Source organism: Salpingoeca rosetta (assembly GCF_000188695.1).
Source record: "Salpingoeca rosetta unplaced genomic scaffold supercont1.11, whole genome shotgun sequence".
Taxonomy (NCBI): domain Eukaryota; class Choanoflagellata; order Craspedida; family Salpingoecidae; genus Salpingoeca; species Salpingoeca rosetta.
In genome coordinates, this window is record NW_004754923.1 from 51,519 (window position 1) to 69,874 (window position 18,356).

The window sequence follows — 18,356 nt, forward strand, 5'->3', positions numbered from 1 at the left end:
AAGAAAAGGAGGAGGAGGAGGAGGAGGAGGAGGAGGAGGAGGAGGAGGAGGAGGAGGAGGAGGAGGAGGAGGAGGAGGAGGAGGAGGAGGAGGAGGAGGAGGAGGAGGAGGAGGAGGAGGAGGAGGAGGAGGAGGAGGAGGAGGAGGAGGAGGAGGAGGAGGAGGAGGAGGAGGAGGAGGAGGGGCAACATGTGCGTTCGTAGTGAGCAACGTCACAAGCCACGCAAGTCCCTCTTCTCAGCCTCACCTTGAGAGTGTGCAGGTTGATGAACACGTGGTGGCCTTCTTCGAGGCTGTGCGTGTACGCATGCGTTCCTGGACCGCGTCCCTGATAGTACTTGCCGCACACAAGGCAGGCGTACACGTTCTGGTTGCTCATGGTGACGGAGCACAGCTTCTCGAAGTCAAAGTCCAGCATGTTTCTGGCGGTGCAGTTGCAAAACAAGCGAGCGTGTTCGAGGGGCGGCGGGTGAGCCTCGGGCAAGTTCGAGTGCAATAAAAAGTAACCTCAACCCACCCAGCGTTTGTGAGGGGAGGCATGTGCAAAGATCCAAGTCTTCAGTTGCACACAACTAACTACACTAGCCACATTGCGCTGTCCCATCTTCTACTCTCACTCACTCTCAATCACACATACTCACACACTCACACACTCACAACACTCACACACTCACACACTCACACACGCACGCACACACATACAGCACGTACACACACTCACAACACATACACACTCACACATCCCCACTCACACAAACACAAACACATACACTCACACACACAACACATACACAAACTAACTCCCACCCTTGCCCTGACAGCCATGCGGACCTGTTGATGGTATCGAGGTATGGACAGCGGCGTGAGCGGTCGTCTGTTCCGTCCTGACGGCGTGCTCGGCGGGCCCTACGCCCAAACGCCTCCTCGTCCTCGTCGCCATCGTCATCCACCTCTTCTTCTTTCTTAGGCACACGTTTGCTGGACTCTTCCTCGCCTGCGCTTTGCTGCCCTATGCGGGCCTTCTTCGTTGGAGGAAGGTCTGTATCTGTGGCGTCGGCCACGTCGGGCGCCTCTTCCTCCTCCTTCTTCACCTTGCGGCTGCTCATGGCGATGCTGGGGTCGTTCGTTTGTGATGCGAACTTGGCTCGATTGCTTGCTTGGTGGTGGAAGCGTTCGCACTGGCTGTCGTGGGTGATGGTTAGGGAAGACTTGTGGAAAATTTCCAAGAAAAGTCGGCAACTGCAAGACGATGATGCAGCAGAGCAGCAGCAGAGGACACGGAGGTGTTGGCGATGCTGCGTCATGTGTGGCTTTGCAGCGCGTTCGACAGTTTCCCCATGTGGAAGGGCAATGGCCCACTTTTGCCTGCTTAAGACGTGAGTGAGTGAGTGAGTGGCGGGGCACAAGGATGGGCGACATACACGTCTATACTTGTGTGTGTGTGTGTAGTTTGGGACGGGGGCCCGGGGGGGGGGGGGGGGTAAGAGTCATCTTTGCAAGAGCAATGCGTTGTGTGCATGAACGATCGAAGCTATGGCTACAGTGAAGCAGCGCCTCTCTATTGCTCACTCCATACCTCCACCCGTGTGTCTGGCAAAATATGTTGACGAATTCATTCATGTGCCATTGTTGAATTGTTTCCGTGCTGCGTTTGTTGCTCCAGTACACGATGGGGAGGAAGAGGAAGACGTGCTGGAAGCTGCCATGGAGGTTGCGCAGTGCATCACGGACACCATGAAAGGTGCGCCGGCATGCTTACCTGAACGTTCACGGTGTGCATATTTTACTTTCTCTCCATTTGGAATGACCTGTTGCATGTGACCGCTCTCGTTTCCCTTCACGGCACAGTCGCACACACACACAAACAAGTGCGTTCATTCCCAAAAACACACGTGCTCACACAACGCGTGCGTTTGTGCGTAGTCAAAGCGGTACCTTGTGAAGACGTGCATGTGAGTCTGTCGAGGACATTTACGCTACAGCTGGGGGAAATTGACAGCTTTGTCTCCCAGGTACGCCAGGCCGTTGCGTCTGTACCAGCGTACGTTTGCTCTTCAATCATGTGCCTTGCCAGTTGTAGGTGTGTGTGTGTGTGTGTGTGTGTGTGTGTGTGTGTGTGCTGGTGATGTGTGCTGGTGATGCCTTGGGAGCTTGGGCCGGTGTTTTATGATAGGGCGGCAGTACCCACTCAGCAAACGAGCTCGCCTCTCATCCCTCTACGCAGTCACACACACACGCACAAACACACACACTCACACACACACACACACACACACTGCTTGTCTGCGCTCACGATTTGTGGTTACGCCGGCTGATCGCTCTCTGGTACCTCGCTTGCGCTTCTGGGATTGTAGGTTTTATGCTCCCCTCGGCTTTCGTGGGTACGTGATGTTGAACGATGATGGCAGCCGGGCGTTCTTTTGTGTGGGCCTGAATCAGCGTGTGCCAGCCATTGATCTTCTTCTGGATCGCATAGATGAGTGCCTCGCCGCCTTTGCCAAGCCAGCCTTCTACGAGGTGTGTCCTTGTGTGTGTGTGTGTGTGTGTGTGTGTGTGTGTGTGTGTGTGTGTGTGTGTGTGTGTGTGTGTGTGTGTGTGTGTGTTTTCATGCCTGTTTTGCTTTTGTACTTGTGTGTGCACAGTGGACCACCCCTGTTTGCGTCGTGCGCCTGCGATTCCGCCGTGTCGCACCAATGGGCTTCATCCAATCTGTGTGATGAGGTGCTGCCCGCCCTTGCTCACATATGGATGCCCTGACATCTGCGTGCGTGGTAGGCTCGTGACATCCATGTATCGCTCGCTTCTTGGGTGATTCCGCCTGCCCAGCGAAATGGCCAGCCTCCGCAACTTCCGCCAAACCTTCTCGATGCCATCCAGGGCATCCTACAGGTGTGTTTACGTGCGTGTGTGTGTGTGTGTGCGTGTGTGTTGTGTGCGCATGTGTGTATTGTGTGTGTGTGTGTGTGTGTTGTGTGTGTGTTGTGTGTGTTGTGTGTGTGTGTGTGTGTGTGTGTTGTGTGTGTGTGCGTGTGCGCGCGCGTATGTGTGCGCGCTTGCGTGCTTGCTTGCTGATCACCTTGGCTAACCCTGCATAATCCTTGGCGCGCCCTCGTTGCTGATTGATTCTGACAATGACGACAACAACAGACCCACTTGGACGAGCTTGTCATCCCAGGCGACACGGTCACTGTCCACAGCGGCAACAAGGTTCGCTTACGTGCGTGTGTTGTGGGTGTGTGTTTGGCACACTCAAATCATCTCACTGCGCGTTATTGGCACACTCAAGTCATCTCATTGCACATTTCTGCATCTGCACACACACACACACACACACACACACACACACACACACACACACACACACACACACACACACACACACACACACACACACACACACACACACACACACACACACACACACACACACACACACAAACCGCAGACGTTTCGCTTGCCTCTTCTCCTTCGTTCAAAAATCCCGGCATAAAACACAACACAGGCAAAAAAACAAAAAAAAACTCGCGCCCAGTATTTTTTTTTTGTGGTTGCATGCATGCACACAAACCCCACCCACGCACGCACGCCACCAACACAAAACACCACTGACCGACTGGTGGGCTGATGCGAGTGTCGCACCCATGCCACAAAACAGCAGCAGCACCTCAGCACCTCACACATCGACCACATCATTGTTTGAAACACGCCATCGCGATTCAAGGGGAGAGCTGACCAAGACCAAGCCACCCCAGCGAACTGAGCGGCGCGACAAGTAGACAAGTGGCTGAAGGGCTGAGCAGGTGCATACATACAACGAACGAGAGACGCAGACGTACCTTTGTTCCCGCTGCGCGAAGACGGGAGGACAGTTCACACACCAGCCAGGAAGCCAGCCAGGGTGTGGTCATTTTCCCTGGCTACCCACTCAACGGCGAGACAGCAAGCTCCACGAACGACGAGCCTCAAAGCAGCCTCAAAGCGCTAGAGCGATCGCGAGCAAGCACAGCCAACGCAGCCACCTCACAATACCTTCACCCCACAAGTACATACAATATGGAGAGGGGCTGCAGACGAACGACGCAAACTCAGCAGCGGTGCTGCACCGCAGGTGTGCTTGTGGCGGTGGCGCTGCTCGCATGTTGTGCTGCGCCGGCATCGGCCCAGGGCGAGAACGGCAGGGGCAGCGCTCGCGGCACCATCTTCATCCTGGCCGACGATGTTGGTGCGGATAGCTTTGGTGTGTATGGATCCGAAAGGAACACACCCAACGTTGACGCCATGGCTGCCAACGGCTTCTATGCGGACTACTTTTTCATGCACCCCGTCTGCTCCCCAAGCAGGTGCGCTGCATGCATGGGTGTCCGCGTTTGTGTCTGTATCTCTGTCTGTCTGCGGCGCTGTGGCTGTCTGTGGCTCTGTGGCTGTCTGTATCAGCGTGTGCTTCTGTTGCATCTCCTCTTTCTATCGCCCTTTTCCCCATCTGCCCCATCTCTTTGTGTATGTTTTGTTAGCTTGCTTTCCGTCTCCGCTTCACTTTTTCCAACTGCGGTGACCAAGACGTGCATGCAAGCAAGCAACAGTGGTCGTTGCACCCCCGCACCCCCCCCCCGTGCGTGTTTGGCACAGACCCAACCAAGCAAGCAACCGGTCTGGGATAGTTTTATGGCGCTCACACCAAACGCAACCCATGCTGCACATCGCCATGACACTTGTTTGTCTGAACAGAGGCTCGGTTGCAAGTGCACGGTACCCGTTCCGCACTGACGTCACCCGAAACATTGACACAACCACCATCCGCGAAGAGGATTGCTTGCTTGCAAAAGGCATGAAGGCAGCAAACATCTCCACCTTCCACGTAAGTGCGAGTCAGCAGAGTGAGCGTGCAGTGAGCAGAATGCGCTTGTAGTCTCGTGGTCTTGTCTTGTTGCCTGAGCTATGCATCGTTGCTGGAGAGTGTGGACAAGTGTGGTGCAGCAGCCTGTAGACACACACACACATGCACTTACACGCAAGCACACTCCTCTTACCGTTCTTTTTCCTTTCCCTTCCCCCACAACACACACACCACATGTAGGTGGGAAAATGGCAAGTATCACCTGTGGACCAGTTCAACCACATTCGAACGCGATGCGACTTTGACTACTACTTTGCGTGGAACCAAGAGGACAACCGGTATTTCAACGGCGGATTCTACACCAACGTGGAGGGCTTGACCAATGACACGTACGCCTCCTTTAGCTTCTCCCAGAACCAGCCAACGCTTGCTCCCACCACAAACGAGTTTGTGGACACGACCGGCGCCTTTTCGCCAGACGTGCTGACAGACCTGGTCATCGACTTTGTGCGCACGCGCGACGCAGACGAGCGCTTCTTCGTCTACTATGCCATGCTGCTCCCGCACAACCCAGTCATCAACGTGCCTGGGTTTGACGACGCCAGCACCATGCAGGAGCGCTTTGACAGCCAGGTGCAGTACATCGACTTACTTGTTGGCCGCATCACGGCTGCGCTGGAAGACCTGGGGATCGAGGACGAGGTGCTCGTGCTCTTCTCCTCAGACAACGGCGCCAAGGGCGACATTGAAACGCCGTGGCGGGGGCAGGTCAACCTGGGCGACAAGTTTGGCTTCTCCGACGCCGGCGTGCGCGTGCCGCTGGTGGCGCAGATGCCCGGCACCGTGCCCGCAGGCACCTCTTCCTCGGCACTCACCGACTGCACAGACATCCTCCCCACCATCTACGACGCGTTTGGGCTGGAGCTGCCCAGCGACATTGATGGCGTGAGCTACTGGGACACGCTGGTCACCCCCGACACGGCGCCCGCGCTGCGCAGCTGGGTGTTCTTGCAGGCAAACACGCGCCAGAGCATCCGCGATCACACCCGTCAGGTGGAGGAGGACCAGGCCTTTGATGTGACGCGGCTGTACGACCGGCGCGAGCTGCCCATCACCACCGATGCCGACGTGTGCTCGGACGCGGCCCTGATGGACCTGTACGACGCCAAGGCGAGGCTGGTCAGGAACTCAAACATCCGCATCAAGTTCCCGACAGACACCTCCTTCAAGCACTGCAACGGCATCGTGTGCCAGGCAAACGAGCCCTTCTGCGTGCGCTCGTGCGACACGTCCGTCTACCACTGCCTGGAGTGCAGCGCTGGCGATCGCACCACGTGCACGCGCTGCGGCATGGGCCACCTCCTCAAGCCCTCCACGGGCCAGTGCGTGCCGTCCATGTTCACCACCACGCCCTCCACAACCACGACCACGACAACCACGACGACCACAACAACGGAGGGCACGACGACCACGGCTGCTTGTGTTGTTGAGCACTGCGCGTCGTGCCGCGGCAACAAGCCCTGGCGCTGCAACCGCTGTGAGGATGGCTACCGGCTGCGGCGGCGCGGGCGGGAGTGCCGCCCCCCGCTGGACTGCGAGGTGGAGAACTGCCTGCAGTGCAAGAAGAACAGGCCCAGGCGGTGCAAGCGGTGCGCCGAGGGATATGAGCCGCGCATGCAGCGCACGCGCTGTGACGTTCCCTTGCCCTGCCAGGTGGACAACTGCGTGGAGTGCCGGGAAAACAAGCCGCGCCGCTGCCAGCAGTGCGAGCCAGGGTACGCCTTGTACAAGAACGCCAAGCGCTGCGCCGAGATTGGCCTGTGCCACGTGAACAACTGCGAGGAGTGCCACCTTGGCAAGCCGAAGCGCTGCTTGCGCTGTCTGCCGGGCTTCATCAAGCGCAAGAACAATCGCAGGTGTGTCCCTGAGCACAACTAGCAGCACGGCAAGCGCACAGTCGGGCGTGTGGCGACGCGAACCCCGAAGCTGAGACAACAGCAGCCTGCCTACGCGAAGCCAGTAGTTCTTTTCGTAGTAGAGCCTTATCAGCGTGCATGTCGTCGTTGGGAGGAGCAAGTTGTGATGTCAAGTGTTTCCTTTTGTGTGTGCATAGCCATGTGTGTGCATAGACGATGGGGGTCCATTCTTTCTTTCTTTGTCTTGTGTCTTTCTTTCCGCGGTGGTAGAGTTGTTACACCTTCCTTGTGTGTATGTATGTATGTATGTATGTATGTATGCAGATGGTCAGCTCAGGGTGTGTGTGTGTGGTGCGTGTGTGTGCTTGTGTGTGTGTGTGTGGTGCGTGCGTGTGTGCGTGTGTGTGGTCGAGGCAGTCTGTTCTCTGCTTCTTGTGTGTTCGCTTTGTCTTGTGTGGCTCCCTCCCCTCTTCATGGTCAGACTTGAACACTCTCATTACAGTCCACCAGTTGAAAGGACTCAATGGTGACATCATCAGATCGGGGAGCTGGGGAGGGCGGGCGGAAAGGTGTCTGTCTGCGAACACACACACACACACACACACACACACACACACACACACACACACACACACACACACACACACACACACACACACACACACACACACAGAGAGAGAGAGAGAGAGAGAGAGAGAGAGAGAGAGAGAGAGAGAGAGAGAGAGAGAGAGAGAGAGAGAGAGCATGTACACATTTACAGCACACACATAGACACATACAACACACACCCCTGGGAGCATGAACGAAGAAACCTGACGGTGGTGACTTTTGCACTCTCGCGCGGATGTTTGGGAAGGGGGCGGCTGTCATGACCACACGACCCCCTCCCAGCCCTCAACGATCCCCTTCCTCTTGCTTTGTGGGTGAGCATTTATTGCATGCGAAGGATGATTTGGTGTGAGTTTAGTGCGGGAAAAGTGCGGGAAAACAAGCAAAGAATTCCGCACAAGTTGAGTGAGCGCGACCTTCGTCTTCTTCGTTTTTCGCTTCCCGCTCCTCTCCCTCAGCTCATCAGTCCACAAACGACAAACCAAAGCAAGGGAGGAAGAAGGTGGTTTGTGCGGGTGTGCGCAGATATCAGCGACCTAACGCAACATCAACTCTGTGTGCGCAGGACGGAGAACTCGCTGGCATTGCATACCGCTTTCGCAAACGCAGACCGCGGCAGCACCAGCACGAAGGAACTGAGGCCAGCTGCGTGTGTGTGTGTGTGTGTGTGTGTGTTCGCGTGCGTGTCGTGTGCAGAGGAAGAAGTCGTGCCGGTGACGCGGAAGCACAGGTACGCGAACTGCTCCAATAACCAGTAACCAGCAACTGCGCTACTCGAGCAACAAGAACGACCAAGAACGACACCCAACAAGAACGATCAACAAGAGCGAAGAGGACAAGCAAGGTCGAAAGCAAGCTTAGCTTCTCCCCGCACAAACACACGACGGGACGGGCGCAGGGCACACCTTGCAAAGCGTTGGTCGGTGCCCGTTTGGACGTGCATGACAACAGCCAAGCAACAGCCGTCGTCGACTCGTAGTCAACACATAAGCAGAGGCACAAGACGCAACCAGGCAAACATAGTCACACAGGTGCGGTCATCTCTTTCGTGTACTCGTTTGTTGGTGTTGTTGTCGTCGTCGTCGTCGTCGTTGTTGTTGTTGTCGTCGTCGTCGTTGTTGTTGTTGTTGTTGTTCTTGACTCTTGTTTGTTGTTTGTTGTTGTTGTTTGTTGTTGTTGTTTGTTGTTGTTGTTGTTGTTGTTGTTGTTGTTGTTGTTGTTGTTGTTGTTGTTGTTGTTGTTGTTGTTGTTGTTGTTGTTGTTGTTGTTGTCATCGTCTCATCGCTGCTCGTAATACCACGCAACGAGTGCTTGTCTCTTGTCCCTTTTTCACACACACACACACACACAATCACACACTCTCTCTCTTGGCCCTGGTTTTACCGATGCAGCCCGCGTGGTCAGATTGAAGCTGTGATGGACACGAGTGAGGTGTTACACCACTCCAATCCAGGCAATCCTCAGGTCTGTCTTCTTGCACTTGATCACCCCCCGCAAGTATGCTTTCGTTGTGCATGTGTGCTCTGCATTTGTGCCCTTGCTCGCGTGTGCAAGCCACCCGCACTCTCACATTCACACAGAATCACGCACTTACGCACTCTCACTCTTACATTCACACAAAATCACGCACTCACGCACACACACACACACATATGACGCTGTGTAGCCGCCACTCCATGCTGATCCCGATCGATTGCGGCGCCTTGACCGCCGGATTCAGAATGTGAGAACACACACAATGAAAGCGTGTTGTGTGTGTGTGTGCTTGTGTGCTGTTAGGTTTGCTGCTTCATTTGTGCTTGTGTCGCTGTCAATCACCCAAGTTGCATTGTCTGCTCACGCGTGCTTCCCGCTGTGCACAGAACGGATCCCGTTCACAAGGCGTGAGCCAAGACGGCTTCGACCCACCTGCTCTAGTGCGTTCACTTTCAAATTCCATCATGACACCCACACATGAACCCCCCCCCCCTCCTTCTCTGGCATCTTGCAAGCCTAACCCGTTTTGCCATTACTCGTGCCTTTCCCTCTTTCTGAACTTCTACTCGTCCATAGTGCCATGTTCCTCATCGCACAACACCCTTTTTCGCCCCCGCACCTCCTCTCCGTGGCTTTTGCTTCCCTCGCTTTCAATGACTAACGCCGCCAACAACACCAACGACGCACCTCAGGGCACTGGTCCGCCAGCGACGGGCACGGCGTCGTCGGACAACAACATGCAGGCGCCTGTGCCTTCAAAGGGGCTGCACATGTCGACATCGCACCCAGTCGACCTGCTTCAATCAAGCCCCCAGCAGCAACCAGAACAGCCCCAGCCACAGCAATACCACCAGCAGCAGCAGAGGCAGCCGCCGTCGCGGCGCACATCCGTCTCCGCAGACTCCCCAAGTAAGCAGTTGTGTCGTGTTCGACGAACATTGCATTCTGGGACGTGTGCTGTTGGTTGCACCACACATTCACGGCCGCACACACACCGTCCAACCCCGCGCACTGTGCTGCGCATACTCCTTTCTCACCTACACCGTACACACATCACCCATGCACGATACATTCAACCACACTCCCACACCACTCACTCACACCTACACACACATACACACGCTCTTTCTCTCAACAATGTATGCAGTTTCCAGCATGTATCCCCGCGCATCCGGGCCGTCGCCGTCAACCACCAGCACAGACTCGGACGACCTCCAGCGCCCAAAGCAGCCAAAACTCTCCACGTCCTCCCAGGGTGCGTTCGGTGTGTGTCTGTGTGTCTGTTCTCGTTTGGAGTTGTGTGCGCCTGTTGCTGCTTGCAGTCGTTGCCGTGTAGTTTAAGTTCCGTCCATCCACCTCACGCTCGCAACGCGGTTGTTATCGTGTGACTCGTGCACCCTCTGCTGTGCATTGTTGGCACCATCAGCGTCGCTGATGGGCCTTGGATCAATAGCAACTGCAAACGGCGAGCAGCTGCAGGCAACAAGCGCTTCATCCTCATCAACACAGCCAAGGACATCAACTGCAAAGCAACGGCAGGTGGGTCGTCACCCCTTACCATGCGTGCAGCGATGTGTGTGTGTGTGTGATGTCAAGGCTGATATCTTCGCCGTCACGATTTCTCTTTCTCTTCAACTTCCATGTTCCACTTCCTCATTCCTCCCTCCTCACGCGCACTCACGTATGTGCTTTGATTCACCAACCAATGACAGTCTGGCTCGCCACCTGCGCGGGCACGGAAAGCGCGCGCAGCGTCGAAGCGAAGAGGAAACTCTGCAGCATCGCGCACCGAGAATGCCCGCAAGGCGCTAACCAACTACGTGTACAGCTTGCCACTTGACACATGTCGCTCGCGGCTGCTGGCGCTGGAGCAGGAGAAGGAGGAGACGCGAAGAACACACACGGAAGAGGTATCCCCATTCGTGTTGCGTGTGTGTCTGTGTGCGTGCGTGTTGCGTGTGTGTCTGTGTGCGTGTGTGTGTGTGTGTGTGTGTGTGTGTGTGTGTGTGTGTGTGTGTGTGTGTGTGTGTGTGTGTGTGTGTGTGAGGAAGCCTTGAAGTTTCGGGGCTGTGGTGGTGTATAGATGCGGTGACAGTGCTAGCGGTCTGCCATTCCTCCCTGCACATACCGCCCGGTCCCTTAATCGATGCATTTGTTGTGCTGCTGCTGACATTGTTGGTTTCGCTGTCGCCTTTGCTCAATGGTTTCAGGTGACACAGCTACAGAGCACCCTTGAATCCCTGCGAAGCAAGTACCGCAACACCATTGTCGACCTCATCATGGCGCAGGCCCAGCAGGAAAACCGCCGCGCCCGGTTCGTGTGAATAGATATAAATGTGCGGTTGTGAGTATGTGCGTGTGCATGTGTGCAGATGATGATGATGATGATGATGATGATGATGATGATGATGGTGATGATGATGATGATGATGTAAGTGTGTTGCTGTTTGTGAAGCAAAGTCTGGTGCGCTGACATGTGATTCTGCCTCGACTTTGCTTGTGCGCTTTGCAGGGACCAGCACTTGCTGAACGTCCAAAGACTCGGATGGGCAACAGCCGTCAGGTAACAACAACTTAATAACTTAAACAACTCAAACAACAACAGCAGCAGCAGCACATTCACACGTGAAGCTCCATGGCTCTGCACTCTGCTTTCCCTCCTGCTTCCTCCCACTCCCCTGTCTGTCGCGCCCATCTCACTGTGTCGACCATGCCTGCTGCAGATCTGGGCTGTCTGTGCACGAAGCATGGTGCGACGGGAGCGCATTCAAGTCGCTGTACACCCGGCAGCGCGAGATTGAGGCCAGAAGGAAGCAGCTGGATGAGGACAAGAAGCGACTGCAAAAGCTGCGCCCCTCCAAGTCAAAGCGCCCGCCAAGAAAGAGCCCAGAAGGTGCAACAACGCACACTTTGAGGAAACGTAATCCTGGATGGCATGTTTGTGTTTGTTTGTTGGTGTCGGTCTCGTCTCGTTCTTTATGCTCTTGGTTGTTGTCCCCCACCCCTCGTCACGTGCATGCGCAAAGCACCAACATGCACCGCACTCTTGTGTGCGTAATTGCTTGTGTCTTGTCTATGACAAACACACACACATGCGCACGCATCCTTACATTTGCCAAGATACCCATAACTTCATCACACCCATATCCTCACATGCCCAATCATGCGCATGCCTGCCCTCACAACCCCCGCGTGCCCAGGAACGAGCTCTGAGGATGTTGGCGGGCGGGGTTCGTCATCGCGCGGATCAAAGGACAAACCGAAGCTGACGGAAGAAGAGTATCAGGAGCGGCTGGAGGTGATTGCCCTCAACCTCTCAAACCTCAAGTCTGAGGAGGAGAGCCTGAAGACCCAGCTTGCAGCCCTCATCCGCGAACGAAACTTGCACGTGCGTTCTCTTCCCTGTGTTTGTTTGTTTGTTTGCTTGTTTGTTTGTACTGTATACTGCTGTTGCTGTCCTTTTTCTGCTCATCCTCACACACACATACGCACATACGCACGCACGCATCCGCTGTCACCAATTGCAATGTGCCAGGTCCGGGAGATGAAGCGCATCGCCGACGAGGACTCGGCACGATTCCGTGGCCTCCCCTACCGGTACACACACACACACATGCACACACATGCACACACACATGCACACACATGCACACACATGCACACACACTCTCTCTCTGCTGTACATTCATGCCACTCACTCACAACGCGTTGCAATCGTATGTGTTCTTGGCGTAATCACTGCAGTTTACACGAGCGCTATGTGCTGATGAGTCTTCTTGGCAAAGGTGGCTTCAGTGAAGTGTACAAGGTGCGGTACCACTGACATTTTGATATTAGGCATTGACACCCCCCTCCCATGCGTGCTTACATGTCGCCCTGCTCCCCTTCGTCATCTGTCTTCTCAAGCCCACGCGCATACGCACACACGCACAGCCACGCACAGCGTCACAGAATTACACATTTGCTCCCTCACGTCCTTTCATGCCCATCAATCCATGTCTGTTGCCCGCTGTGTGCGCAGGCTTACGACGTAGACAACTGCCGCATGGTGGCCTGCAAGATTCACCAGCTCAACCCAACATGGAGCGACGCCAAGAAGGCAAACTACATTAAGGTTTGAAGAAGGCTTTACGTCCACACACGCACACACGCATGCATGCACGCACGTGCCTGCAACGCTTGTGTGAGTGTTTTGCTGGCATTTGATGTTGAAACAGCGCTGACCATGCCGTGGTGTTGGTTATGTGTGCAGCATGCGACCCGTGAATATGAGATTCACAAAGACCTCAAGCACCCGCGCGTCGTTGAACTCTACGGTACGCCACAACCATCTTTTTCTTGCCGTCACAGTCACCTTGCTACATACCATGCACATTCCTTGCAAGCCTACTCAACCACATGCCCTCATTCACACACTCACACACGCAGGCACACACACACACACACACACTCTATCTCTCTCTCGCACTCTCACACACACACACACACTCTCTCTCTCACATATACTCTCACACGCATTCACTCTTGCATTTTGCCAACTACCATGCAGACGTGTTTGAGATTGACGCGAATTCGTTCTGCACGGTGCTGGAGTACTGCCCTGGCCAGGACCTCGACTTCCTCCTCAAGCAGGAGCACCGGCTCACAGGTCTGGCACCGCTCGCATGCATCCATGCCTGTTCTTGCGGTGCTGTGTGTTGGGAGTGACACAATTGCTGCTGCTGGTGGCTCAGCTGTTGTCTGGTCGTTTGTGTCGCGTATTGCCATCCCTTTTTGCCGTGTGCAAACGTTCATGTGTGTATCTGTATCCACACACACCCGCACGCGCGTGCTCGTGCATGCCTCTCACCTCATGCTTTCTGCGTGTATTTGACCCGCGTTATTCATTGCCGCCACCGCCAACACCAGAGCGTGAGGCGCGCAACAAGATCATCCAGATTCTGAATGCGCTCAAGTATCTCAACAGCGTGGAGCCGCCGGTCATCCACTACGACCTCAAGCCAGGTCTGCCCCCTTGCACACGCACGGGTTGGCTGTCTCGGAGTGCTGTGTCTGTGTTATGTGCAGTGTGCAGTGTGCCCGTGTTATGTGTGTGCTGTGCTGTGTCGTGTTGTGTGCGTGTGTTTGCGCGCTATGTGGTGCTTGAATTGTGTTGCTGCCAGGCCTCACACGTGGTGATGATGCGCTTGTGAATGCTGTGGCGCATTTTCCTGCACAGCCAACGTGCTGCTGACGGATGGCCAGGTGAAGATAACAGACTTTGGGCTGTCGAAGCAAGCGAAGGACATTGATGAGTCCGGCAACATGGATCTTACATCACAGGTGCGCACCACGCTGCTTGTTGCCCCCCCCCCTCTTGTCGCTGCCCGCGTCGGCGTCGGCGTCTACTGATGTGATGCGATGTGTTGGTGTTCGTCGCCGCTCACAAACAGCACCTGGCGCTGTCTTCCCCCCCCCCCTGTGTGTGTGTGTGTGTGTGTTTGTTTGCGTGTGTTTGCGTGTGTGCAGGGTGCGGGCACGTATTGGTACCTGCCACCGGAGTGCTTTGTTGTCGGCACGACGCCGCCGAAGATCTCCTCCAAGGTGGACGTCTGGTCCGTCGGCGTCATCTTCTACCAGTGCCTTTATGGCGAGAAACCATTTGGCCATAACCAAAGCCAGCAGGTGTGTGTGTGTGTGTGTGTGTGTGTGTGTGTGTGTGTGTGTTGTTCGCGTGACCAGTTACGATCAAGCTTGCTTTTGAGCCGCCTCTACTGCATCACATGCCACTGGCCACTCTCATCTCATTCCGCTGCTGGCTGTCGCTTTCTTTGCCCACAGAGCATCCTGCAAAACCACACCATTCTTCGCGCACACGAGGTCAAGTTCCCAGACAAGCCAAAAGTCAGCGAGGAAGCAAAGGTGCGCCGTCCTGGCTGCCACGCGCGACCTGTTGTGACCTGTTGTGACCTGTTGTGATTAGTGACTGATGGTTGTTGGCAAAGTTGGCTGACACCCTCAAGCTGTGTCCATCCAAGCTCCCCTGTCGCTCACAATCAAACAACGTATCGACCAATCCAACAACCACACACACACACACACACACACACACACACACACACACACACACACACACACACACACACACACACACACACACACACACACACGGGCAGGCGTTTATCCGTCGTTGTCTGACCTACAAGGCGGAGCTGCGGCCCGACGTGAAGTCGCTGGCGGAGGACATTTACCTCCACCGCAAGCCAGCGCGCATGACCTGACACAGAGCAAGGTGTCGTGCCATACCATGTCACGCCGCCGTCACCGTCTATTGATCCGCTGATTGCCAGGAACCAACTATATTTGAACCCCGTGTTGTGCATTCTCTCCCTACCCTGTGTTCTCCATGTGCGTATGTGCGTGTATTGCTGACCTTGAACCATCGTCAACGCGCTTTTTGTTTGTTTGTTTGTTTGTTTGTTTGTTTGTTTGTTTGTTTGTTTGTTTGTTTGTTTGTTTGTTTGTTTGTTTGTTTGTTTGTTCTTCATGTGTCTGTCTCTGTCTGTCTCGGTCTCATATGTCGGCGCTGGAGCAAGCTGTGATGTTGCGAGAGCTTCGTCACAGCTGCAACTGCCGCGGCTGAGGTTGTTGTGCTGTCTCCGCGGCTTGCTCGTCACTCTGCCATATCCAACAGCGTTTGTGGGTTCTCCTCCTCCTCGTCTGTGCTTTACTCCCCGTTTGCACCCCAAGGCGTATCTTGTGGGGGTTCTATTGGTACAAGGACGTGCGTGATGTATTGTGATTTGCATTGACGAGTGCACCTTTTGCCTCGTTGGTGGCTGGCACGTCTTCCTGACCTTGCTTCTTCACCTTACTTTTGCTACCGCTTGTTTTATTCTAATTCCCCTTGACCCTTTGCGCAAGTAGCTGCCAGTCACATCACCCTCGTTGTTTCTCTGCGCACACCAAGCCTCCATCTCCCTTTTGCCAATGTGTCTTTTCCTCTTCAGCATCCAAACGCGCGCGCATACACATACACTCACACATAACACACTCTTCCACCTCCGTATGTGTCACGCTTAAACACACACACACACACTTACACTCTCCCTCTATGGCTCTTGTCGTTGTTGCTCGGCTTGTGTCACTGCGTCATTTGATAGTTTACATCGTTTGCTGCATGTCTGTTTGTCGTCATATGCACGCTCGTGTGTCCTTCACTGTCGCTTCACTCACTGTACGATTTTAACTGTGTGTTGTCGGTTGTTGCCAATGCAACAATGCACAAGTAAACAGCCAAGGTTAGAAGGACCACAAGCCAATACCTGACGATGGATGTGTGTGTGTGTATGTGTGTGTGTGTGTGTGTGTGTGCCACGTGTGCGTATGTGCGCATGTACCGAGCGCGGAGTGATGATTGCTGGCTTGCCTTTGAAATGCGGTGTATGTGTACGTGTGACACATCACATCACCACCACCTCTCGTAAACGACATCCGTAACGCCTCGCGCATGCATGGTGTCTTCCACCAAGTGCACCATGGGTGGGGGCCCGCACACAATCACCGTCACGTCTGTAATGTCATGTGTTCGCGGCACCAAGCGGGACAGCGCCATATCCAGCGTGCCTTCGTCAATCCGCGTCTGGCGGTCACGTGTGTATGCGCGCGTGGGTCCAGTGAGGGATAGGGTGAGACACTGAGGGATAGAATGAGACATGCAACGAGAGTGTATCACACGAGAGTTTTGCAGAGGGTGGTTTACAACACGTGTAAACAGGAAGGAGACAGACAGTCGAGCAGACACACGCAGCGCGCTGTGCTGTACCTTGTCGTGCTCTTGCGTCACAAACGCCTCCCAGGTGAAATGCGGGTTCATCTCTGTCAAGAACTGTAACTCCTTCTGCTCAGGGAGACGCAAGACGTACTGGATAAGACGCTTGGCAAAGATGGAATCATCACACACACACACATACACACACACGTGTTCACACACACACGTGTTCACACACACACGTGTTCACACACACACACACACACACACACACACACACACACACACACACACACACACACACACACACACACACGCACGCACACACATACACACACCTCAAATATCAGCTCTGGTCGTGCTGCGACAGAATACAGCATGTGACAGTGGATAGCGCTGTGCTCAGCCATAGCCTGTGCCATGCTGAACAGGGGACTGCACCGAGCAGGGGAAGCACGAGCGACATGTGAGCATTGACAGCAATACGGCATTTGCACAAGTGAGAAAGTTCTTTCGGGTTGTGGATGAGACTTTCTCACCTTATACCAATGCCACCAGCAACAAAGAGAATCGGCTTCTTGACTTCTCCAGGCTCCAGCACCACATCTCCGCCAACATCAATCAGTAACTCTGTCCCTTCACGGCACTGTCGGCGCGTACGTGCGGTGAGCATGAGCGTGAATGCATGGGAGTGAATGAGGGCAGGTAAGTGAGAGCGTAATGAGCGTGAGTGACTGTGTGAGTGGGTGAGTAGCTGAGAGCACACAAGTGAGTGAGAGTGTGTGAGTGTGTGGTCCTTTGCTTGCAACATTGTCACCGTCATTAGACACGATCTCAAGTCAAGGCCCAGGATGCCAAGGAAGCGAGGTGGATGGGATACACGTGCGCATTGCGTCCAAGAGCACAAGGGAGCAGCGCATTCCCGGTACCTGTGCTGCAATCTCACCTGTTCGTGCAGCCACTTTGTTGGCGGGTGACGTGCATATTTGACAGCCATGTCCAAGTGCTTCACGCCGTGGGATAACAGCGGTGGTGCAGTGTAGATGGAGTATCCGCCAACCATATCTGTTCCAGGAATAAATACATCCAACCTGTGAAGCAGCACAACGCACGAGAGTGCGCGTGTGTACGTGCGTGTGTGTATGTGTGTGTGTGTGTGTGTGTGTGTGTGTGTGTGTGTACGAGACGATAGTGAGTCCAAACCAAAGCATGCCACTGTTGCGGTGCTTGATGTCGCACTTGGTGCGTGCATGCTCACCACCCACTATCGACACAACAACGCAAAGGAGACACGCAAAAGCGCTTCGTGATGCTTCGCAAGGGGATTGTGGCAATGGGTGGTCTTCCTCTTCCAACACACACACACACACACACACACACACACACACACACACACACACACACACACACACACACACACACACACACACACACACACACACACACACACACAAACACACACCATCAACACACGACCACAGAGATCTAAAGCAGCGTACCCTAGCGTACAAGCACCAGTGTACACAAGCACTAGCGTACACAAGCACCAGTGTACGGCTGCGGCTGCGGGCACCGTGGAGACACAATGACGATAGCAAATTCGCGGCTATGACCGTACCATTGGCCTGCTTTGAAGGCGACTGGGCGCTCCACACCAAGGGCAAAGGTCTTGATGGTCGGCGTGGCCTGCACGATGCGCTGCACAACAGCGCGCACAGCAGAGGGAGAGGTCATCACGTTCCGTGTTTGGAAGAAAATTCGCCGCCACACA

The 18,356-nt window shown here is 54.7% G+C and overlaps 5 protein-coding genes across 5 annotated transcripts in view; 3 read left to right on the forward strand and 2 right to left on the reverse strand.

The window, feature by feature from the left end:
- PTSG_04704 (U4/U6.U5 tri-snRNP-associated protein 2) overlaps positions 1–1,222 on the reverse strand; it is a 4,766-nt gene extending 3,544 nt beyond the window's left edge. Inside the window, exons 1-2 of the mRNA XM_004993969.1 lie at positions 832–1,222; positions 248–422 (exon numbers count right to left, since the gene is read on the reverse strand). Coding sequence (XP_004994026.1) covers positions 248–422; positions 832–1,106 — 450 coding nt within the window. The 5' untranslated portion in view covers positions 1,107–1,222. The remainder of the gene's footprint in view (positions 1–247; positions 423–831) is intronic.
- On the forward strand, positions 1,203–3,508 carry PTSG_04705 (uncharacterized protein). The gene is made up of 7 exons (XM_004993970.1): positions 1,203–1,376; positions 1,664–1,741; positions 1,924–2,041; positions 2,355–2,517; positions 2,776–2,889; positions 3,148–3,207; positions 3,446–3,508. Exons 1-7 carry the CDS (start codon positions 1,250–1,252, stop codon positions 3,488–3,490), a joined length of 705 nt encoding a protein of 234 aa, XP_004994027.1. The 5' UTR covers positions 1,203–1,249; the 3' UTR covers positions 3,491–3,508.
- A 45-nt stretch (positions 3,509–3,553) lies between these two features.
- PTSG_04706 (uncharacterized protein) lies at positions 3,554–7,277 on the forward strand. Its single transcript, XM_004993971.1, has 3 exons — positions 3,554–4,340; positions 4,726–4,855; positions 5,075–7,277. Exons 1-3 carry the CDS (start codon positions 4,054–4,056, stop codon positions 6,770–6,772), a joined length of 2,115 nt encoding a protein of 704 aa, XP_004994028.1. The 5' UTR covers positions 3,554–4,053; the 3' UTR covers positions 6,773–7,277.
- Positions 7,278–7,800: 523 nt separating this feature from the next.
- PTSG_04707 (TLK protein kinase) lies at positions 7,801–15,294 on the forward strand. The gene is made up of 22 exons (XM_004993972.1): positions 7,801–8,390; positions 8,751–8,823; positions 9,026–9,082; positions 9,222–9,275; positions 9,528–9,744; positions 9,983–10,090; positions 10,262–10,374; positions 10,548–10,745; positions 11,046–11,149; positions 11,348–11,398; positions 11,559–11,728; positions 12,036–12,223; positions 12,371–12,432; positions 12,580–12,643; positions 12,857–12,949; positions 13,088–13,151; positions 13,385–13,483; positions 13,744–13,839; positions 14,054–14,157; positions 14,344–14,499; positions 14,656–14,736; positions 14,991–15,294. The coding sequence occupies exons 2-22, from the start codon at positions 8,776–8,778 to the stop codon at positions 15,093–15,095; spliced, it is 2,232 nt and encodes a 743-aa protein (XP_004994029.1). The 5' UTR covers positions 7,801–8,390; positions 8,751–8,775; the 3' UTR covers positions 15,096–15,294.
- An 857-nt stretch (positions 15,295–16,151) lies between these two features.
- Positions 16,152–18,345, reverse strand: PTSG_04708 (uncharacterized protein). Its single transcript, XM_004993973.1, has 6 exons — positions 18,204–18,345; positions 17,532–17,676; positions 17,125–17,231; positions 16,924–17,020; positions 16,640–16,714; positions 16,152–16,456 (listed from the first exon to the last, which is right to left on the reverse strand). The coding sequence occupies exons 1-6, from the start codon at positions 18,317–18,319 to the stop codon at positions 16,283–16,285; spliced, it is 714 nt and encodes a 237-aa protein (XP_004994030.1). The 5' UTR covers positions 18,320–18,345; the 3' UTR covers positions 16,152–16,282.
- Positions 18,346–18,356: the final 11 nt, after the last annotated feature.